The following is a 24675-nucleotide window of genomic DNA, read 5'->3' as shown; positions in this document are numbered from 1 at the left end:
GCAACAAGAAATATATGAAAGCAGTGGTTGCTTCAATACATACAGGCATTTAAAGGTATATTGGACAGTAGAGAAGGGACCATTGAAATCACAAAAAGATGCATGGTGGGCATGTGGGCTGGAGGTTGTTAGACCACTGATAATAAAGCATAGCCATCTTATAATAGTGCAGTATGTTTTACTTCTAATGATATGAAAAACAGAGAACTTAGAGGAACTTATTTGAAAAAAAATGTTTTTAGCTTTCTTATATACTGTTCATAAAAATGGATACTTTATGAAGTGACCTGTATTTATTTTATACTTCGTTAAGATACCTGTATTCTACTGCTGCTCACAATGGCTGAATGCAAATAAGTGCAGCTCTGTATTCAGTAATACAATTAACGTATTTTTAAATGCAAGTGGTGTTAGTAATTAAAATTGGACTTGGTATCAACATCTTGCAATCCCCTATACCAGTGGTCTCCAAATTGTGGCCTTAGGGCTGGATGTGGACCTTGGGGTACTATTCCTCCCACCGAGACCAATGATAGGATCTCTGTTCCTCCCACTGCCACCAACAATGAGGTACTATTCTTCCCACTGACACCAACAATGGGGCACTATTTCTCCCACTGATACCAATAATGGGTAACTATTCTTCCCACTGACACCAATAATGGGGCACTATTCCTTCCACTGGTACCAACAACGGGGCAGTATTCTTCCTTCTTACACAGTATTCTTCCTACTTACACAACAATGTAGCACTACTCCTCCAACTTATACCAACAATGTAGCACTACTCCTTCAACTGACACCAGCGATGGGCCACTATTCCTCCTACTGACACCAGCGATGGGGCGCAATTCCTCCTACTGACACCAGCGATGGGGCGCAATTCCTCCCACTGACACCAACAACAGGGCATTGTTTACTCCCACTGAAGCAAGGATATTGTCTACTCTCACTGTCCCCCTAGAGTCTAAAAAAAATCAACTGACCCTTTGTTTAGAAAGTTTGGAGACCCCTGCCCTATACAGCAGAGCTCAAACTGGGAGAGGGAGAAGCAGCACGAGAAGACAATTGGTTGTGCTGCATTGCTCATGTGCCAAAATGGAACATGCTGATAGGATATTAAAGCAGAGTGGCAGAAGTGCGCTGGTCAGTCTGCTGCTTCTCCTTTCACTGTACAGTCACAAAGTGGGGGAGGGACAAGACCTGTAGGTCTGCTGCCCTTCCAGGCAGGGTTGTAATGAGTGCCTAAACTGTATTAATACAGGATGGACAGAAATACAAATCCTTCGGCAAGTAAAACAGCTCCAGTACAGTATATGTATGTATGTCATCTGCATTCTGTTATCGCTTTAACTTTCTTAAATAATTAAAAAAACAAACCAATAAATGCACAGAATACTTATTCAGATTTAGTTTTTTTATTACAAAAAAGAAAAAAACAAAATCTATTTTAAAAACCAGACTATGTCAGAATGAGATGCGAGTCAGAAGCAGTAAATTCTACCCTGCCATTAACACCTGAGACCCATTCACAAATGACGAGCAAGTGGTTTCTTCTGTGTGTGCGTATAAATCGTAGAAATTCTGAGATTCACGGGGGAAAAAATAAAACTCTTCTTTTTCTTCGCAGAGCACTGAGTATAATAATTTGCTGGTACAGAAGTTAATCAGTGCACATTAGGTAGTGACCTACTATACATAACATAAGAGCAAAGATTAAATATTAGCCCAGCTCTTACCACTCCAAAACCTTTGGATGCGTTTCTTAGTACATCGAAACATGATCCATCATTGTACAATGTGAAACTGACATACAAGTATCACAAATTCGAAAAAAGTTAGATCCCTTATACAAAAGAAAACAGGACAATAAAAGTTCGGCTGACAAATAAAATGCACAAAATTGGATTGCAAACATCACAGGTTGGTGCTTATGTCCTGTTTCCATTCTGAATGCCAATGGACAAAAAGTTCATGCTATCCTCTAGACATGATCCATGTCAAGACAGTCTTCAAGTTAATTTTTAGCAGGACTCTTCATTAGTTAGTCCAATAATGATTCCAGAACACTGATCTATCAAGGTTTAGAGATGACCACCACTCTATTTCTCACTGAGATGCCTTACTTATTTAAGCGTTCTATAATATTTGTATTACTCTCCCCCACAATTCTATTTAGCACCGAAATAAACCTTGACAGTTTTATATTATTATTACTATATTATATTCCAAACACCTTGACAGATACTATAGATATGAAAGATCTCCTGATCATCCTCTCTCCATCTCTGTAGATTAAAATTACATGTAAATAGAAAAATATTACACCAATGGACCCAAATAACAACATTACTAAGATAGAGGACATCCATGTAAAAACAGCCTCAAAGACATCTAGACAGATACAATGACCCTGGGGTCACTTGAAGGATCAGACCATATCCTGCTCTATATGTATATATTACACAGGAAAACAGGATACGCCTAGAACATGTCAAATAACTGACTACCTGGTTGAAGTTTAGGGGTAAAAGGATATGCCCCTCTTTATAATCAGTGGTTATCATGGAGCACAGTGAGGCGAAGTTCAGTTGTTCACTAGGCTCCATCTTGTTTTCTTTTCCCCTATCATCTTTTTGTACCTTAAGGGACAAAATGGGCTTATTCAAAAAGCCAAAGTCAACAGCATCAATTATGTGCAAAGAGCAGTGACACATATCAACCAATCAGAAGCAATCTTTTCACTAATCTGACTACAGTAAATGGAAGTCTGATTGGTTGGTATGAATTTCTACACCTTGCATGCCTTATAAACAAAGTCAACAATGGGTTTATTCTGAAAATACCAAGAGCAGATTAAACTTTCACTGGTCTAATTACAGAAAACTAAAATTTAATTGGTGCCAATAGATTACTAAACTTTGCTCTGTTTTATCAATTAGACTAGTAAGACCAGAGATTCTTTGATTTAAGCCTAGTCTTGAGTAGTGGTTTTTTTTTTATAGACATTGAGTTGGATCAAACTTAAAAGTTGATCCTAACACAGGGCATGGCCCATTAGGATGTGTATCAGTTTGATCAGTAAAAGCCTTTTCAAGCTGGTGGTGCTTCTACTCTACACTTCGTTTTGTATTGACTATCTTTATAGTCTTGGCCCCACTGGCAGGAAATAGATAGGGCCAGTCCTGTTTCTTATGTCTGATTCATATCAACTTTGGAAGGACCAAAAGGCAGAAGTATTTTAGGCATAAGTACCTGCTATGCATTTGTTTTTCAGTCAACCTATCTTTTTAAACCATTTCTTTCAAAGATTAAAGTCTTAAGAATGAACTGAGGTAGTTCATAACAGAATCAGACTATAAAGAATTGATAAGAATCCCACATCCTACTCTACCCCCTTTACTAAATATGTCTACATGATCTCAGGATACGGAGTTAGACATGACTTAGGCATAGGTGTAGAGACGAGAAACAGAACCAGCTAATAAAGAAGGTTTGATCGTTGCCTATTTCTTCCTTTAGTTTTTATAGTCCACAGGCTCGTCTCCAGTTTCTTTCAGAATGGTGGTCCGAATCAAGGCTTCTGTCACAGCGTAGGGGTCACAGTTGGCCGATGGACGGCGGTCCTCCAAATATCCCTTCTGATCTTGCCCAACCTGACGTGGAATACGGATACTTGCAGAGCGGTTTGCCACTCCTGCAGAGAATGAATGGATGTCGGAGGTTTCATGGTGGCCGGTTAAGCGACGTGCGTTGTCTGATCCTCCTTTGGGGTCGTAGATCCGAATGTGGTAACAATGACGCTTACTAAGGCAGTCAATGGCATCTTCAATATACCTGTAAGAGAGGCATAAAGAATTGAAATGTGTCCTTTATATTTAACACTTTCTGAGTCTATAAATTTCAGCATAGCGTCCATGTGCTGCTCACTAAACACTGACTCATGTCAGTGTAATGGTCAGTTGGCTTTGAGACTCTGTTTTGTGAAAGTCTTACTGGTTACTATGTACAACACAGTCAATGTAAGTGTCTGCCACGACAGGCTTTTGTTCACATCAGACAGGTTTTGCATTTTTTTATTCCGGTCTATGAGGGTGCAAATTCTGCTTGAAGCAGGTGAAATGCAGGTTTAGAAAGAGATCAACAGCAGGTCTAATGCACCTATCAATGAATCTTAAATGATCTCATAGGCATGTCAAACCAATGCCATCAGACACAAGCCAGAAGCCAATCAACACAGGCCCTACTGCAAGTTGATAGTTCCCACAAGATATGTTGCTGCTTCCATCAAAGTGGTTTTATGTGAAATAACACCGCATGGTAGATGTAACAGTTATGTCTGACCTTCTTTCATTTCCTTGTGTTGTATCATAAATTATATTCAATACAATTAGTTCTAATATAAAAAGGAACCCTTTACAGCTAACATAAAGCCAAATTCTCACCAATATCCCCTCAGTTGCTTTCTGTTGCTGTGCATATTGTACAGGAAAAACCTGCATCTTTGCTACACAAAAGCAGAAACAATGCCATGGCGTGTCAACTACTACCTGGAACAAACAGGCTTATTTGATAAAATGCTTCAAGGCACAAAGAGTTAAAGTAGTTCTAAAGGCTGGAGGTTATTTATCTTCATGAATTCTATGCATGAAAGTAAAAAACTTTCAGCATGCAGCTCCCCCTCCTGCCCCCCAATACTTACCTGAGCCTGATCTCCATCCAGCAGTGTACACAAGAGCAACATCTCTCCCGGCTCCCTCCCTCCTCATTGGCTCAGACACAGCAGCAGGAGCCACTGGCTCCTGACCCTGTCAATCACAGCCAGTGAGGAAGGAGAAGGCAGTGGGGTTGAGCCATGCTCTGTATGTCTTTTGGACACAGAGCTGGCTTGGGAGGGAGCATGTACAGCTTTCTGTGGCGGCACTCAGCAGAGGGGGAGGAGCTAAGGGACCCCAGAAGAGTAGGATTGGGGCTACTCTGTGCAAAACCATTGCACAGAGCAGGTAAGTATAACATGTTTGTTATTTTTAAAAAAAATACCTTTAAAGTCACTTTAAGTGCAAAATGCAATACCCTGAATTAATCTGGATTTAGTTAAATTCTGATTGACTGCTGTGAAATATTGTTCTTTACATATTTGTTTTGCTGTTTACACTGCTTGCATAATATGCCATCTAATGAAGCAATGCATCTTAAAGTTTAAGCTCACCTTTTAGAATAAAAATTAATACATGCACAAATTTTTGCTGGAAAAAAAAATGTGCATTTATAATTTTTTTCCCGAAGGAACCTGCAAAGCATTGCACTCATGATCACTGGATTGTAGGTAAAGTGCCATGCTCCTGTAGACATTTCCTCGAACTCTGCCCGTACCGGAGCCCAGCACAACTGCGCTGACTTTAAATGTTGCATGTTGTCACAGGGGAAAGAGGGGTTCAGGTGGTGGGACGTGGGTGCTTAGGAATATGTTACAGCCTAAACACATGTGTAACATGTAACATGTCCCTAAAGCTGAACCTATCCTTTAATGCAATCCAAATGTCATTTTTCTAGTACTGGCTAAAACATATAACAACTGTTTTATGACTATAGGGAGCAATACTGATACTTGTCACAAAGCTACAAATTAATTTAGCCCTAAATACACATCTCCGTTTCCTATTTTACCATTTATAATTCATTTCAATCTAGCTCAAGCTACTTTATTCATACACCCTCATTTACAATGGCTTTACTTACTTGAGGCCTCCATCCTCTCGCATTTTCTTTGTGCTGTAGTTGGTATGGCAACCAGCTCCATTCCAGTTTCCTGTAATAGGTTTAGGGTCAAATGAAACTATGATTCCAAAGTCTTCACAGACTCGATGCAGAATAAAGCGAGAAATCCACAGATGGTCTCCCATGTCGATTCCTTCACATGGGCCGACCTGGTACTCCCACTGTAAATAAAGCAAAGGTTTCATTATTACGTTTATAGGCATTTGATATTACAGGCGTACCTCGGTTTACGAATGCCTCGGTTAACGTAATTTTCGGTTTATGAATGAAAATCCATTGAAAATAATGCTTCGGTTTACGAATTCGTTTTGCAATACCAACGGATTAATTGGTTTTCAATGCATTTACACATTTTTTTTTAATCATGTCCCTTTACAGTACTATGCCTTTAAAGTGCACTTTATAAAGAGTTTTGAACAGATAAGACCTTTGACTTTTTTCTAACCTCCGGAACGGATTAATTTGTTTTCAATGCATTTACAAATATTTTTTTAATCATGTCCCTGTACAGTATTTATGACTTTAAAGTGCACTCTATAAAGAGTTTTGAACAGATAAGACATTTTTTTACTTTTTTCTGACCTCCGGCACGGATTAATTTGTTTTCAATGCATTTACAAATTCATTTTTAAATCATGTCCCTGTACAGTATTTATGCCTTTAAAGTGCACTTTATAAAGAGTTTTGAACAGATAATACATTTTTTACTTTTTTCTGACCTCCGACACGGATTAATTGGTTTTCAATGCATTTACGAATTCATTTTTAATCATGTCCCTGTACAGTACTATGCCTTTAAAGTGCACTTCATAAAGAGCTTTGAACAGATAAGATTTTTTTTACTTTTTTCTGACCCCCGGAACAGATTAATTGGTTTTCAATGCATGTCTATGGGAAACTGTGTTTCAGTTTTCAAATTTTTCGCAATGCGAAAAGTCCTGCAGAACACATTAATGGACACCCCCACACACACACAAGAACAGAGCTGAGGCTGGCAGTCACAGGCTATGTTCTGGAGGTCCCTCCCCTGTCACCATTTTCTCTTGGTGTCAGGAAAACTTGTCAGAAGTGACTCATGCTCATAGGAGAGGAACGAGGCAACAGACAGAAATGGCACTTAGTGCTCTGGGACAATTACACACAACAGATGGACATGCTTTGTTCATATTTCGTGCCCCAATTTAAGTACAGGTATGGGAACTTATGGATATATATATATATATATATATATATATATATATATATATACATATTCCTTTCATAAAATACATGCAACATAATTTGTGTTTGCTTTGTGGAATTTTAAAGATTTTTTTTATTGCCAATCAACATTCATAATAAGGGAACCTAAAGGTTTTGGCCTTATGTATCATCCTGTTCTTATAAAGGACTGAAGTTACTTTTCCTAAACCACCAACCAGGTTTAGACCTCCCCTGAAAATCTGACTTTGTTTGCCGAAGGGAAATCATTCTTATTAAGAATATGTTGATAAAATCAAACTCTTTGTTAGCTCCCCTCAGGGGTTATATCTCCCATTTCCACTGCACATCCAAAACAGGGAATACAGCTGTGAACTTGGGTCTATGGAGTCCAAACACTCTGATGGTCTCACCTGTGCTGGCATCACTTCTGCATTTGTTCCTGCAATCTTCACACCGGCATACAGACATGCCCGATAATGAGCCTCCACCACATCCCGTCCATAGGCTTTGTCTGCCCCGACTCCACAGTAATAGGGACCTAAAGAAATATGGAAGGATTTAGGGTCAGGGAGCACAGTAGCTTAATAAAGTAAAAGTCAATGTGCAAAGAAAAGAAGACCATAGCATGGGCATTGCTCATTAAACTGAATCATCCTGATGGAATAGTGGAAAGTTTCTTCCAGACAGCTGCTCAAATGGCAATTATAAATTACATAACTACTTGTTTACAACACTTTAACACAGATTTTTTTTTTAAATATGCCTAAATTTAATGTATATGTCAGGATGTACAAAACATATCTGACAGTATAATTATATCTGAACAAAACAACTAGGCTAAACTGTACTGGCAGTCCACAATTACTACATAAGTTTTTGTTGTTTTAAAGTGGTTGTAAACCTCAGACATGAAATATGAGTAAAGCATATCCCTCTATAGTGGGTACTTGTCTTAATTAGTCATTCCTGTCTGCTGCTTCATTCCTCTGCTATCAGCATGAATCACTTCTGACAAGTTTTCCTGACACCAAGAGAAAAATGGTGTGCTGTGTGGAGGGGGGGCATACCTTCCCTCCAACCACCTCTTGGAGCTCTCTTCACTGAGCTCGTCAATGCATAATTTCAGCTCTCCTCCCCATTTTATGAAGGCTCAGGCAAGCTTTGTAAGTTTGGGACTTTGAACAGATGTAGAGGCAAGATGGCTGCAGATAAACAGGTACAACATATGTAGGAGGATTTGTTTAATCTCTGTGTATCACCTGAGGCCAGTCTATGGAAGGGTTTACAACCACTTTAAGAAAGTGTTAGCAACTAACGGAAATGGCACACAATATTGAGGACCCATTTTGTCAACTACAGATCACTGTCCTCCTGCAGGAACTGCAAATTGCTACAAAATGACGGCTGCAACCATTTCTATTGCAATTACATTAAATACCTTTTCACATAAAAAACACCATCTTTGAATAATATTCTATTTCTTGCCATGCCAGAGTTGTTAATGTCATTTTTGGCCTACATTCTTTGGGTACACTAAATTATGGAGTTACCATATTTGATTAAAGCGGTATTAAACCCAAAAACAAACATTTATTGTATTTCATTTCACCAATTCTTAGAAATAATGGTTCCCTTTTTTTTTTTTTTAGGTTTTCATTCTTTTATTTTATTACCTGGTGACACACCCAGTAAATCTGTTTTTGTTTACAGAACAAGCTGTTCTACATATGTAGCAGTTAGAGGGTTGAGACAAACCATTTAACATTGGCAAGGGTGCTTACAATGGTCAGATTTTTTTATGTAAAACCTTTATCCCAAACTGCTTGCTGTAACTAGCCCTTCTTTTCTCCAAATAGTTTGAATAGGACATGGCACTTGGGAGTGTTGCATATATCCCCACGGTAATCACCCTGTGTGGATATTCTATTTCTATAAATGCTTGCTGTAACTGCTTAAAAGGTTATACCGGGAGTTTGGCTTCAATTTATTTAGTGTATCTAAATCTGCTAGTGCATCTAACACTCCCCTTCCCCAGACTGACAATGCTGCAAAGATGTCTGTTGCTTTTTCATCCAGATTGGCGGGCACTCCAACACAGTAGGTGTGTTACTGGCCGGATCACCAGGTTAAAAACAGAGGGGAAAAAAAGCCTAAAAAAGAAAAACTACTGCATTTACCACATGTAAGGATTGGTAAACTGCGATATATTACATTTTTGGTTTTAAATTTAATACCGCTTTAACCTCAATCTGCATTGAGAGGACTTATTTCCTTGCTGCATAGTAACTTTACTGCATCTTAAATGTAGTTAGACTTCAGTCACACAGACATCAGTATGAAGGCTAGATATGAGGACAGAGATTGATAAAATCACATATTACATAACCAGGACACAAGGTACTTAGTCATGGGGTGTCTTATCAGTGTGTTTTTATATATTTCCCTTATAAATTTCTAATGGGACTGTACCACTGCAATTCCATTTTCCATGCAACGATAATAAAACAATGCAAAAAGCACCAATATGCAATGACCCATACCAACCAAAACAGAGAACAATGACAGGTCATTAGCTGCCAAAGGCTCCATAACTGCTCTTTGTTTGAGAAAGCAAAGCCCAGTATATCCAGCCCAAAGATGTCATCTAAATATGACACATAACCCAGTGAGGAATCAACTGATCACTTATTATAATCCTCTACTGTAGTTCAAAAATCAGATGGCAGAGGTAAGTATTATTCCACTACTTTAATCGACAATCTTCATCAATAACTGAATGCAATAGATGCATATATATGCAGCCGCTCAGCATTAAAGTGCACCCGCCGAGAGGCCACATATATGTTCCACATCAGTGGGAAGAGATTAAACATTTGAAAAGAAAATATTTACATGACCTTACCTTGAGGTCCTGGAAAACCATTAGAAGGCCAGCCAAAGGGATGTCCATCCACTCCAAGCAAAGTGTATTCCTGTTCCATGCCAAACCATGGATGTTCATCAGTTACCATATCCATGATCTGCTTGCATGTTTTTCGAAGGTTTGTTTCTGCAGAGGGAAAGGTCAGGAGTCAGCAAGCCATGCTAACTGAAATATTCATGTTGAGTTCTGGGGCCAAGCCACCATACAATACAACCATGCTAGGAGACTCTACAGTTCCTAAAAGGTTCAGGTAATGTTTTCACTTCTGATTGCCTTTTATTGTCCTGCACTACAGAGCATAAAATGTGAAGTGGATTCACTAAAACTGGTGCACACAGGATCTGGTGCAGTTGAGCATGGTAACCAATCAACTTCTAACTTCAGCTTGTTCAGTTAAGCTTTGATAATAAAACCTGGAAGCTGATTGGTTACCATGCACAGTTGCACCAGATTGTGTGTGCACCAGTTTTAGTAAATCTTCCCCTATATGTATTTCTGAAAGCAATATGGTTAATAAGTTATGCCTCGTGATTCACATTTCTCATATCTGCTGAGAGGTCAATAAAAAAGATAAGCATGCCTTTCAATATGAACTTGAGTATTTCTGAAAAAGACTTGCAATGTAAACTTTCCACAGAAAACTGCATTTTCCTGGTTGCTGAAATCTGAGCCAGAAACAGGAACAAACTCAGCCTTGTGGTCACACATGGCAAAATGTCAAATAAATATGATTACGAAAAATATTTTGCTTTCATTTTCAGAAGGATGAACTACATGCCAACTTACAATTTAATTGAAATGTTAAATGAAACATTATTTGACATACTGTAAATGATCCCACTAGGCAAGAAATTATAACTGGTGCCTGGTTCATTTACACATTTCTGATGTTGTCAAATGAAGAATATCCTCTGTGCTTCCTCAAACACAAATGTTGCCTCCTGGATTTTTCCATATGGTTCCTGAACCCTATATTACATTGTCCATTCCATTATGAAACCACTAAACAGTTGTTTCCAGATAATAGATGCCCTTTATGGTCAGTATCTACCACACCCAATCAGAGTTAAATATCACCCTATCAGTTACAACTCCAGCTCTATATTATGTGTAGCACCCTCTTAGTATGGGATGCTAGGTAAATTTAATTTTTGGCTGGCTCTGTAGTCAGAGCAGTAGTAATCAATTGACTTGGTCTGCTCCTGGATTCACAGGTTGGGAGTTCGATGGTTTACCCCTGTCTCTGGGAGAAGCTTCCAGAGCTTAGGGTGGGAATTTCAAATGATTGGCCTGAATATTTACTATGCCCTTGCCAATCCCTGGAGAAGGTGTGCCCAAAAGGTGGTCTGTGAGGTAAGAAATAGCCTAAGGCCTTGAGGAAATAGTCTTCTTCCCTGCCAGGGACAAATCTGCCCCTGAAGCATCTCTGGACTGAATGCTGGCCTTCTCTATCCTCAAGTCTGAAGATGTAGCTGCTCTAGGACTTGTGAGCAGAGACCCTGACTGACTCCCTACAACTGCGTAATCCAAGAGACCTTCCTCATGGTCCCCAAGCTAAGAGACTTTAACTATTCTGGAGCTTTTTCATTGTCCTCAGCTATGAGACTTTATTCTGGAGCTATTTCATGGTCCCCAGCTATGAGACTTTAAATATTCTAGAGCTATCTCATGGTCCCCAGATATCAGACTTTAAAGTGGCTGTAAAGGCTCAAGGTTTTTTACCTTCATGCATGGGTTCCTGCTGCTGTCAATCACAGCCAGTGAGCCAATGAGAAGAATGAGGGGGTGGGGCTAAGCCACAGCTACGTGCGTGAATGAACACATGGAGCAGTAGCTGGGGCATCTGCATGCTCGGGTGCCCCTATAGCAAGCTGCTTGCTGTGGGGGAATCCGACAGGAGGGAGGAGCTATGAGCGCTTGCAGGTGACCCAAGAAGAGGAGGACCTGGGCTGCTCTTTGCAAAACCATTGCACAGAGCAGGTAGGTATAGACATGTTTGTTATTTAAAAAGAAACTAAGCCTTTATAATCACTTTAACTATTCTAGAGCTATCTCATGATCCCCAACTATGAGACTTTAACTATTCTGGAGCTATCTCATGATCCCCAACTATGAGACTTTAACTATTCTGGAGCTATATCATGGTCCCCAGCTAGGAGGAAATAGACTGTTCTCTAAACTACCTCATGGCTCCCAGTTGTGAGAGCTAGACTTTTACATCTTTACTAAGAGAAGAGTGTCCTCTGCTAATTGTTCTTAAGTGTTCTGGAGTATCCCTTGCCACTTATCCCTCTTCTGTTAAAGTTCTGCAAGCAATAAATCTTAAAAAGACATTCCGTAGACTGTTTATTTAGCCAGAGTGGATGGACTGTTATTTTTGCGACTGGCAACCACTGTACTACATAAGGAGAACCCATTTAATTCTCAGAGGCTCCTTCGGGTTAGCGGTACATATGCTTTGTTTTTCAAAGATATTGGTTGCTTGGTGGCTCCTTATAAACTACTCTTTGTTTTATTGGAGAAAACTAAACATATTAGAACATGTTTTATTTAATTTACTATCACCTCAGTCCCTGTCCTGAAGAAGCTTACAATCAGATGTCCCTGCAACAACATACAGCCAATTTGGTCAGAAGCCTGAGTTAGAATACCAGCCTGTTTTGGGGAAAACCACAGCACTGCAAGTAAACCAAGGTAGACATGAGGAAATTGTACAACCACGATGCAGACATTGTGATGAGGGTAAAGCCCAGGACCTCTGCGCTTCATATAAAGAATGCTAAGTACTCAACATTGCCCACACAGCACCTACTTTGACCTAAGGCTAAAATATCTAGGTCAGCGCAGACGGTATGGCTGAAAAATATGTTCTTGTATTTCAGCAGTTCATTCCGCATGAGACTTGCAAATAAAATCTGTACTGAGCACAACATGAATAACATTTTTATGTTTTATTTAACATTTAGGTATACTAATCAATTGACTTTATTCTTTTTTTCATTTACCCCTTAAACATTAGGGTCTCAGCTGGCCGGAAGGACAATGTCTGGGTATGTCTCTATTGCTGGAAGCAGAAGACATAAATAGTGCTTTAATCTTATTTTCCAGCAATAAGAACAAATTATGTAAAAAAAATTGCTTCTTTTTTTGCTCTTTCAGCAAGAAACCCAGATTTTTCCATGTTTATCGTTTTGTATCAAGAATCACATGATTGGAGCTTTCCCCTCTAATAATTATTGTTTGTGCCAGCTATATTTCTTGTTGTAGGGACCTGTATTAATGCACTCTTTATATTAAAGTGGTACTAAAGTCTATCAAAAAACCACCAAAAAAACAAAAAGAGGTTATACTTACCTGCTCTGTATAACATTATTGCACAGAAAGCACCCTCTTCTACTCTTCTAGCAGAACCCACCAGTGCTATCAGATTCTTTATGCTCCGGGTGCCTCCTTAGCAAAATAGGTGATCAGGAAGTACTTGTGAGTGCGCACTCACGAGCTGAGATTTGTGTGTCCATAGGCACACACAACGCTGCTAAGCTACGTCCCTGCTCCCTCCTTCACAGGAGTTTGACTGAAAGCTGCAGGAGCCTATGGCTCCACTGCCCAGAAAGGAATAAGTGGGGGGAGAGATGCAGGAACCAGTACAGGAGTGGTGACGGGAGACAGATAATTGTTTATTGATGCGGGCTACGAAAGACAGAGGGTGTATTTTAGTTTTTTACCTTAATACACAGAATGCATTAAGATAAAAAAAACTTTAGATTTTAGAACCACTTTAAAACTGAACTCCAGGCAGATATAGAAAGGTACATATTAATTCAACTAGGTATCAAAAAATGTATTTTTTTTAAATACAGTGTAAGTACCAGAATTTGACCTGGCATGTGCCTTGCAACACACAATATAGCAGGACTGTATAGGGAGCATGCTGATAGGAGGAGAAATGAGAGAAAATGCAAGATGTGCTTATTAGTGTGCGCCTTCTCCTTTCACTGTCTCATCACAGTCTGGGGGACGGACAAGACCTGTAAGTGTTAATAAAATGCTGAGGAAAGTCAGATCTCCTGCCCTGCCAGACTGGGCTGTTGTGTGTGTCAGAGCTGCATAAATCTCAGCACTGGATGGATGATACAAGCCTTTTACATGTAAAATTGCTCTAATATATGTATTTCATTTAACTTTAATCAATGGTACTATCCTATACATTAGTGGTCATCACTAGCAGACCATATCATCTAAAATGAACACTGTACTATATAATGGCTATGGGGAAGATATCAGAAAATACTGCCATCCTAGGCTTGGTAAGGGGAGACAAGTATAAAAAAACCTTGTACAGTTGCCTTTTTCCCCTTGATAAGCTAGATATGAAGATGCCTACAATACATCTGCGCCACCCCTCTATATGATTCAGATGCCTAAGGACTTGTGTCAATGGGATTTTAGGTCGTGTTGATGGCATCAGTTTAACACGTTTGTGAGAGCATTCAGAATTCAATAACAGGCTCATTTACCCAGCTGTTTTTGTTGTTTGGACCCACAGCTCACCTTCTACTAGTGGATTTTGCATTCTCATAAACTTTAATGTGGGTGAAAACCCAACTGATGTGAACAAAAGTCAACACAGGTCTTACAGTGGTCCGATGGCAATTGACTATCCTCTGAGTTCTGCCTTTCAGGTGATCATGCATACACAAACTGGGCTGATCAATTCAGCTTTAACCTGAGCTTGGGACCCTTATCTGTAAATATAGTATCTGAGTAGATATCTGCTATCCTTTGGAATCAGGAATCCCAGACAGTAAGAATGTGTACAGGGCACCTTTGGGTTTTTCTTACAGTAATCAGATTATTTGACAATACAGTGCAAAAAGCAGGAGTATGAATCTGTAGCAACCAATCAAAAACAACATGTTATAGTTTATAGTGGGGAAACTACAGAAAGCTGATTTTTTGGAATTATTGTACACTAGTTCTCGCTGTTCTATGTACATTGCAATTTAAAAAGCTCACATCCTTTTTCTGAGCTGTAATACTCTTCCACCTCTATGAGTTGCTTAGCCCATCTGTTGAGCACTAAAGACAACACACAACGCTTGGGTTAGTGGTACAAAACACAATCTGGACCGCCAGATGTCCAAAAACTGATAAAGCTGGGATTGTAAGAATCTACAGTAATGAAGCAAAATATTTTAAACACAGCCAGGAAAATAAATGCAGAATGTAAGAAAATGGTGACTTTTAAAACGTGGTTACAGAACCAAAGAGGAGTTATGCAATGGTGTTCCATCCTCCAATTTCCAGTTACATAATAATCCATAACCTGCTGATTCATGGGGGGGTCTATTTATGAAGTAGTGGATGTGATTTTCACCAATCATTCTCTGGGGGAGAATCAATCACTATTTAAAACACATGACCCTGAAAGATTCCCCTGCAGAGAATGCTTGCTGAATAAAGTGCTGTAGATGCAGATTAATGCTGCAGATTAAATGCTGTACTTTATAAATATGCCCTAGACTCATCCACCTTACCATATGCCCTGTGTTTGCTGCCCCTCTCTGCCAATTCCTCCATTGGCTCCTGGTCACCCAATGAATAAGTTTCAAAATGTTAATAACAATGGGCTATCCACAACTTTGTCCCTGCTACATCACCAACCTTATCTAAAAATATCACCCAAACCATCCTCTTTTTTCGTCCCAGGACCTCCTGCTCTCTAGCTTTCTTATCAGATCCTTCAATGCTCACCTCCAGGATTTCTCCAGAGCCTCTCCCATCCTCTGGAATACCCTACCCCAACCTATACCACAATCCCCTACTCTGAAAACTCATCTCTTCAGAGACGCCTATGTCGTCTCTACCAAACAACTGAATTTTACTTTGTCGACCAACTTATCCTCTCCACAGTTAATATTTTTTGAATCATCTGTCCTTGCCTTTAGACAGTAAGCTTTCATGAACAGGGCTCTCCTAACACTCTTATCTTCAATTGTATTGTACTCATACTGTCTCCCTTTATTTTGTAAAGTGATGTGCAAACTATTGGCATTATGTACAATCATGTATAATATTAATATAAATGCCCTTTAGAGTAACATATATAATCCATGCATCAGAGTCATTCCTGAGTTAAGTGTCTGAAACAATCTGTGTGAGAATTTATTCAAAGGAAGAAATACTGAGCTTACCTGCAATTTTTCTATTGTATTTCAGCACTTCGCACAACACCAGTTTGTTGGGGTCTTTCCGGAAAGGATCTCTAAACATGGCCACCGGGATCAGAAACATGTCACTGTTTGATCCCTCAGACTGATAGGTACTAGAGCCATCAAAGTTCCATTCTGGTAAATCTGCAAATAATGAGAGCCAAGGAAACATTTACACACTTAAAATCTGATTATTTGCTAAAAAACAGTTATGTAATATGTTTACATCAGTATTTTATGGCTATGGTTTATGCTTGTGTATACACTCACCAGCCAATGTATTAGGTACACCTGTCCAATTGCTTGGTAACACAAATTTCTAATCAGCCAATCACATGGCAGCAATTCAATGCATTTAGGCATCTAGATGTAGTGAAGAAGACTTGCTGCATTTCAAACTGAGCATCAGAATGGGGAAGAAAGGGGATTTCAAGTGGTTGTAAAACCCAAAAATGTAAATTTAGATAATCATATTACCGTAATCTGCACAGCAGGACAATGCATCCACCCCCAATCTGCCTGGAAAAGGACCAGGCACTTTTCTGCTATCTTCCTCTTTATCCCTCATTGAACAAAACCATCACAGGCTGTAAAATGGTTTCGCAACGCTCCCTTTCCTTTGATTGACAGCCTACATATTTATACTCATGCACTAACACGAGAAGTGGCCGTGTCTTCTGAGCCCTCATGCACAGATCTCTCTCCCCATCCCCGTCCTCCTCCCCCTCCTGCTGCCCCTGGACTGGCAGCTCTGTTCCTCAGCTTTGTGGAAAGAGAGGAAGTCAGGTGGTGCAGATCCAGGTGTCTGATTGGACAGAGGGAGCCTTCCCTGCCGGCAGAACACAATGATCACTGCTGGCTGCTGCAGTGATTGAAAGAAAAAAAAAAAAAAAAACAGGCTGCTTGTACTGAAGTCGATTCATGGATTAACTTCAGTACAACCACCCTGCCCAAAGATTAGTCGAATCTCAGCTGACCCCTGCTGAACCAACTGAGATTCAATTCATCCCTCCCTCCTAGATTGTAAGCTCGAAAGAGCAGGGCCCTCGAACCCCTCGTGTAGTGTATTGTTACTGTCTTGTCTCATGTTCTGTCCCCCTTGCTACTGTACAGCGCTGAGCATACCCTTTGGCGCTATATAAATACTGTATAATAATAATAATAATCTATGGCTGGCTTACCTGTACAGGTTGGTGTTTTTTGTGTAGAGGCGGCCTTTTGTGTTGTTATAATGCAAGGCACTGTTTACCTTTTTTAACTTCATCACAAAATGCATCACAACCCACATCAACGCAGCATTGTTGTGTAAACAGGGCACACAGAAAACTGCTTTCTACGCACCCTTGTGTTGAATCTGTATTTATCTATAAAGATCAACACAGCTCAATGCAGAAAATGTGAACAAAACTAAGTGTTTATCAGTTTACCGAAAACTAGTAACAGATCTACTACAATCATATCACTTATATTATGTGGAATCCACAAATTCCATTCTCTGCAAATCTGGCCAAGCCCACAAAATTGTTGTCACTCTTGAGCAGGCAATGACAGGTACATGTTGACAATCCATGTTGTAGTACCAGATTTGGACTGTAGAGGTGCTATGCATTGAGGTGCAGAAAGCAGAATAGGTAGAATGCATACCTTCAACAGACTTGGGTTCGCTGTCCAGTGTTCGAGTCTTGCATCGTACACCTTCTCCTGTACCATCTATCCATATATACATAGCCTGGACTTTATCTCCTTGTGGCAGCTCCATGTATGTCTTCTTCACGTCCTTGCATAGCTTTGAGCTGGCTGACAGTGCCATGGCTGCAGGTTAATAAGACACTGCACAGAAAAGAAAAGCAGACAAGTAGTTAATGCTGGTGGAAGGGAAGTATTAGTATTCTAACAGTCTGACAAGCTGAGTAGCCTTGATTCTGTAGGAACAATGTAGGGCTTTCCAGTGGGAAGGAGCAGAACAAGCAATGTGGAATTAATTAGAGCTCCAGCTTTCCTCCACAATCTGATAGAGATCGCCGATAGTGTGGCAGCTCTTTTTATTACATAGATAAAACCAGCAACAACACTGGGATGCATTTGGCATAGTAAGAAGATTGAATGACGGGAGACGTAATCAGATTCGGAGTCAACTTAATCCAAAATGGAGCTGCTACCCGTGAAAACATTACATTTTTTATACAATTTTTAATTAACCACTTGCCCTCCAGAGGATTTGACCCCCTTCCTGACCAGGCCATTTTTTTGCGATACAGCGCTGCGTTACTTTAACTGACAATTGTGCGGTCATGCAACATTGTACATAAATGAAATGTATGTCCTTTTTTACCCACAAATGGAGCTTTCTTTTGGTGGTATTTGATCGCCTCTGCAGTTTTTATTTTTTGCACTATAAACAAAAAAACCCCGACAATTTTGAAAAAAAACAAAACACTATTTTTGATTTTTTGCTATAAAAACATCCAGTCAAAAACATTTAAAAAAAAAAATCAAATTTCATCATAAATTTAGGCCAAAATGTATTCTGCTACGTTTTTGCTAAAAAAAAATCCCAATACGTGTAAATTAATTGGTTTACATGAAAGTTGTAGCATCTACAAGTGGCGGTATATATATTAGAATTTTTTTTTTTCATAGTAAGGACTGCGATCAGCGACTTATAGCGGGACTGCGGTGGGTATTCTGACACTGGGTGGGAACTGACTAACTGCCACTGACATCCCAGTGACACTAATACAGTGATCAGTGCTAATAAAAAGCACTGACACTGTACTAATGACACTCTTCAGGAAGGGGTTAACATCTGGGGCAATCAAATGGTTAACTGTGTGCTGTTTTACTATGTGTGCTTTACTATGTAAGCATCCTGCTTTGTATTGCTCTGCTATGCAGAGCAATACAAAGCAGCATGCTGCTGCTGACAAGGGAGATATCTGTATTGTTTACATACAGACCTCTCCCCTGTCCATGTTCCTCGGTGATCACCGTGTGCCGGCAGGGAATCTCCGGCCGGGAATCAGTGATCGACAGCTGTAGCCGCCAATAGAAAATACCCAGAAATACAAAATCACGTATATATATATACACGTGATTTTGCGCAGCCCTGCCACCCAGTAGCAGTACTTCTGCTACAGGGCTGAGGGGAGGCGGTTAAACCCAATTTTTGTTAAAAAAAAATATAAATAAATAATGGAGCAAAGAAATGTTGGGGTGTTATCCATGGAAATTGGCCAGATTCCTTTTGTTTACTGAAGGTAATGTAAATCTTGAATGGCGGAATTATATTTCCTTAGTCTTAATTTTCATGAATCACTTGTGAGTCACCTCTGCAGGACAAGGAAGAAAATATGTTGGCAGCACACCACAATAAACCACCTTTATTAACAATTGTTCCACTTGTTATACAAAAGAGTGCTGAGCTGTGCTGGAAACAGATTTTCTTCTTCCTGCTGTGATACCTTCCACCAATTGCTTCATGCACTCCACGCTCGGGGACTCCAGATTCGGTGATGAAGATATATACACGACTGATTGGCCGATTCCATATCTGGACGTTTCCCGTATGACATGCTGAACGATTGTCAATAAAGGTGCTTTTATTGCAAAACAAATGAAGTGTGCTGGCAACATATTTTCTTCTGCCTGCTGTGATACCATGCTCTCCCAATTGCTTCATGAACGCCAAGTTTGGGAACTCGAGTTTTGATGTGCAATACATGACTCCTGCAAGCAATTCTGACAGAACCGTTTTGTATTGTATTGTCTATAGTAACCAGATTATTCCTATTATATTCCTAAAGCGTACTGAAGACATGGCGTGGAGACTTTGATGGTTGCTATAGGCAGCACATACACCTTTCCTTTTCTATACCAGCCGTTCTCAACTAGGGTTCCTCCAGAGGTTTCTAGGGATCCTTTGAGCAATGAACAATTTCTGCCTCTCAGATAAGTTACCGCTGACTTCAAGTATTTTTTTTTAGCTATCTGTAAAGAGGGCATTCCCCCCCACTGAGTACCAATGTAAGGAGAATTCTTCCCACTGACACCCAATGTACAGCGAATCCTTCATACTGACCACCAATGTAAGCAACATTCTTTACATTTTATTCACAGACACCTAAGTAAGGGACATTCTTCCCACTGACACCCAATGTAAAGAGCATTCTTCCCACTGACAATCAATGGAAGGAACATTCTTCCCACTGACTCCAAATGAAAGGAACATTCTTCCCACTGACACTCAATGCAAGGAACATTCTTCCCACTGACTCTCAATGCAAGGAACATTCTTCCCACTGACTCCCAATGTTAGCAGCATTTTTTCCTACTGACACCTAATGTAAGGAACATTCTTCCCACTGACCACCAATGTAAAAACATTCTTATGACTGACCACCAATGTAAGGGACATTCTTCCCACTGAAACCCAAGGTAAGGAGCATTCTTCTCACTGAAACCCAATGTAAGGGACATTCTTCCCTCTGAAACTCAATATAAGGACATTCTTCCCACTGACCACCAATGTAAAGGGCATTTTTCCCACTGACCTCTAATGTAAGGAATATTATTCCCAATGGCCACCGATGTAGGGAGCATTTTTCCCATTGACACCCAATGTAAGGACTTTTTTCCCACTGACCACCAATGTAAGGAATATTCTTCCTACTGATACCTAATGGAAGGGACATGTTTCCCACTGACACACAATATTAGGGACATTCTTCCCTCTAACACCTAATATAAGGTCATTCTTCCAAATGGCAACCTATGTAAGGGACATTCTTGCCACTAACATCTAATTTAAGGGACATTCTTCCCACTGACGCCTAATGGAAGAGACATGTTTCCCACTGACACCCAATATTGGGGACATTCTTCCCTCTAACACCTAATCTAAGGTCATTCTTCCCAATGGCCACCAATGTAAGGGACATTCTTCCCACTAACACCTAATTTAAGGGACGTTCTTTCCACTGATACCCAACGTAAGGGTAATTCTTCCCATGGACAACTGATAAAAAGAACTGCCTTCCCACTGATACCCAACGTAAGGGACATTCTTCCCATGGACACCTGATATAAAGAACTGCCTTCCCACTGATACCCAACGTAAGGGACATTCTTCCCACTGACCACCAATGTAAGCAGCAATCTTCCCACTGAGCACAATGGAAATGTACTTTGATTAGTGGACAAAATAATTGTTGTCTGGAGGTTCCACAAGACCTGAAAGTTATTTCAAGTGTTCCTCTGTGCCAAAAAGGTTGAGAATGGCTGTCCTAGATACTTTCATGCATGAGGTTGAGGCTCACCGTCCCTTCTGCCAAATATGTGACATTTATAATTTCCAAATGAAGGAGCCACTCTAATTCCCCTGTAGTGGTAGACATTTTCTGCTATAATGCCCGGGGACCAGAGGGTGGCCACAACTGTAGGCCTACTTATGTGGCTTATGCCACAGATATGAACAGTCCATTTAAAGAGAACCTGTCACTTGAATACAGAAGAGGATTCTATTTTGTGGACTAATCTAACCTTCAGCCCACACATTTACCAGATACCAGAAGAATCACTGTGGGTTAAATAGTTAGTATGGACTAATGAAACCAATCTTTATGGTTTTGGCTACCAGCATCAACAAACAAGGGAGTCCGTAAGACGACAATTCTCTTACTTGTTAATAAAAGATCCTCTCAAAATTGAGGCAAAAAACTAAAGAAGGTAAAAATGCATAGAAAAATGTCTTTCTGCTTGTGCAGCTAGACTTGTTTTGAATTGCAAATCAAAGTTAGGAAAACATTTCTGAAAATGGCTGCCCCCACCACAGGCACATACAAATGAATGAGGTATGGGCAGCTGTACTCTTCCATAGGGAGCTACACTCCATGGAAACAGAAGAATACATCAAGGCTGGAGACAGCAGGAAAACAACATGCCATGCAAAAAAAAAAAAAAAAAGCAACGATGGGACAACGATAAGCATTACATAACAGAGAATACAGGGGACCACCCAAACAGGACACTCCGGGGGGATCACCCATACCCAATACAATGTATACAAGGCTATTGATGGGCACTGACCCCAATCAGCTGTCAGCGGCTGGTTTGTGATTGGTTGCTATGGGTTTTTGTACATAAAAATGGCCACTTATGCAACGTTGTAACAAATATGTTTTAGATGTATCAGCGAAATAAAATAGCATCACAAGTATCATCAGATTAACATGCAAATACACAGACTAAAGATAAACACCAGAAAGCAGGTGCAGGGCAATAATACGAGAAACAGATGGACCGTGTCAGTCACTCGGTGGCCGAAAACATATCGCGGCGGAACTAAGCAGGTGTCATTGTCTGAGGGCCCATTCACATAAAGCATTCTGGTAATTTATATTTTTACATTAATACAGCCAATTAATTATGAACAGGCTGTCAAAGCGCTACAATGGGCAAAAAGAAAAAAAAAAGTTCAGAAGCCTTTGTTAAAACGCAACGCACCACAACGCATGGAATGCACTGCACTCGGCTGTACAGTGCAATGGTGCCCCTCCCCCCCCTTCCTCACAACACGCCACACATAGAACAGGTGCATTGGCATGTGTTATGGCAACACGCGTTGTAGCCCCTTCACTCCTGAGCGTTTTGCCGTGCGTTTTGGCACATTTCCCTACACGTGAAAATGCTCAGCATCAAGAATCACATTCTTTTCTATTGTGGCTGTTCACATTTTTACGCTTAGTCTCTTGAAGCTCAAAAAAAGTACAGGAGCTTTTTTTTTTTTTTTTGAAGCTGTATTGTGTGTTTTGACCTTAGAGAAGCACCTATAAATGTACAATACATTGGGGTTCATTTACTAAATCTGGAGAGTGCAACATCTGGTGCAGCTGTTCATGGCTGTTGTATGAAGATCTGCACCAGAATTTGCACTCTGCAGTTTTAGTAAATCAACCCCTATGTGTGATTTTGCTCCTGTACAACGGTCCTCCTCTCCTTCCCAATACAAAAATGCCTGATCTTACATACACATGAAAAATCGAAGCCCTCAAAAATATGCAAAAAAATGCTTCTGAAATGAGCTCAGCTCAGCTGTGATGGAGGGATTGGTGTGAATGAGAACCTAGTGGAACCTATTCATACAACAGCCTATCTATCAATCGATCCATCTATCTATCTAGCGATCTGTCTACATATCTATCAATTGATCTATCTAGCGATCTATCTATCTGTCTATATATCTATCAATTGATCCATCTATCTATCTAGCGATCTATCTATCTGTCTATATATCTATCAATTGATCTATCTATCTATCCAGCGATCTGTCTATCTATCTGTCTATATATCTATCAATTGATCCATCTATCTAGCGATCTACCTGTCTATCTATCCATCCATCAATCGATCGATCCATCTATCTATCCAGCGATCTGTCTATCTATCTGTCTATATATCTATCAATTGATCCATCTATCTATCCATCTATTTATCCATCTATCTATCTAGTGATCTACCTGTGTATCTATCGTTCCATCAATCGATCCATCTATTTATCCATCTATCGATATCTATTCCAAGTGTTTCGGATTTCCTTCCACAAATGGTGGAAATTCCAATGTAGCGGACATTTGATGGCACCCCTCTATTTCGGCACATTGGCCTGAATTATTATCACACATCACTCTCAGGACATTCAAAAATCAGAGAAATATAAAATGAAATATCCCACAAATAACGTCCTGAGTGATGTTCTGTAATGGGGGCTCAGGGTATGGAAGTCCCTGGCTCAGTACCAATGTGTCCTGGTGATTGTTCTACAATGCTGGTTACTGTAGCAATCAGTGATCAGCCATAGGTCAAAATGTCCCCTGGACAGTACATTGTGCACATTGTATCCTCTGTCCCCAGCTATGATCGCTGCATCTGAGACTACAGAGCTCTGAGCACACTGAATGGCTCCTATACCACATCCAGGCAGCCAATGATAGCAGACATGTGCTGCACCCCTCTGCTGTCACCTGGGCACGCTGAGACTTGTAGTTCCATAGACCCTGACCAGGCACTGATGTCCATGACAGCTGCAGATTGTATATAGCAGATGGAGGTAGGAGTGCTTACCTGTCTGATGAGGATGTTGCTGACAATGACGGTCCAGGCTCGGTGGGCGTTCCCGGTTCTGTTGCTAGGTGTCACTTACAAGCTCCCATTCTCAGCTTTGCGGCTGGCTACTTATCCCGGTACATATATTGCGAAGTGCGGTGCCCGCCCACAGGCTGGTGATTGGCCGCTGGCAAACGTGTTCGCTTCATGCCACGCTGGCACCGCCCTCATGGCGCCGTGCCATTGGTTGTGTTCGGGGAAGGTGCAGCCCACTTCAGAGAAAGGGGCGCTCATCTCCCAGAGTGAGAAAAACAAGAGGAGGAGGGGGCACACCGGGGAGCAGGGGGGCAGAGGAGAGGGGGCACACCGGGGAGAAGGGGGGCAGAGGATAGGGGGTACACCGGGGAGAGTGGGGGCAGAGGGTACACCGGGGAGAAGGGGGGCAGAGGAGAGGGTATG

The 24675-nt window shown here is 40.5% G+C and overlaps 1 protein-coding gene across 1 annotated transcript; it reads right to left on the bottom strand.

The window, feature by feature from the left end:
- Positions 1 to 1399: 1399 nt before the first annotated feature.
- Positions 1400 to 24379, bottom strand: GLUL (glutamate-ammonia ligase). Its single transcript, XM_089671467.1, has 7 exons — positions 24235 to 24379; positions 17761 to 17946; positions 16099 to 16260; positions 9884 to 10030; positions 7392 to 7519; positions 5740 to 5939; positions 1400 to 3837 (listed from the first exon to the last, which is right to left on the bottom strand). The coding sequence occupies exons 2-7, from the start codon at positions 17924 to 17926 to the stop codon at positions 3519 to 3521; spliced, it is 1122 nt and encodes a 373-aa protein (XP_089527593.1). The 5' UTR covers positions 17927 to 17946; positions 24235 to 24379; the 3' UTR covers positions 1400 to 3518.
- Between the last annotated feature and the right edge of the window lie 296 nt (positions 24380 to 24675).

This window comes from Staurois parvus, unplaced genomic scaffold (assembly GCF_062004578.1).
Source record: "Staurois parvus isolate SC_StPar_1 unplaced genomic scaffold, SC_StPar_1.0 ptg000106l, whole genome shotgun sequence".
Taxonomy (NCBI): domain Eukaryota; kingdom Metazoa; phylum Chordata; class Amphibia; order Anura; family Ranidae; genus Staurois; species Staurois parvus.
This window is presented reverse-complemented; position numbering and strand designations above follow the sequence as displayed.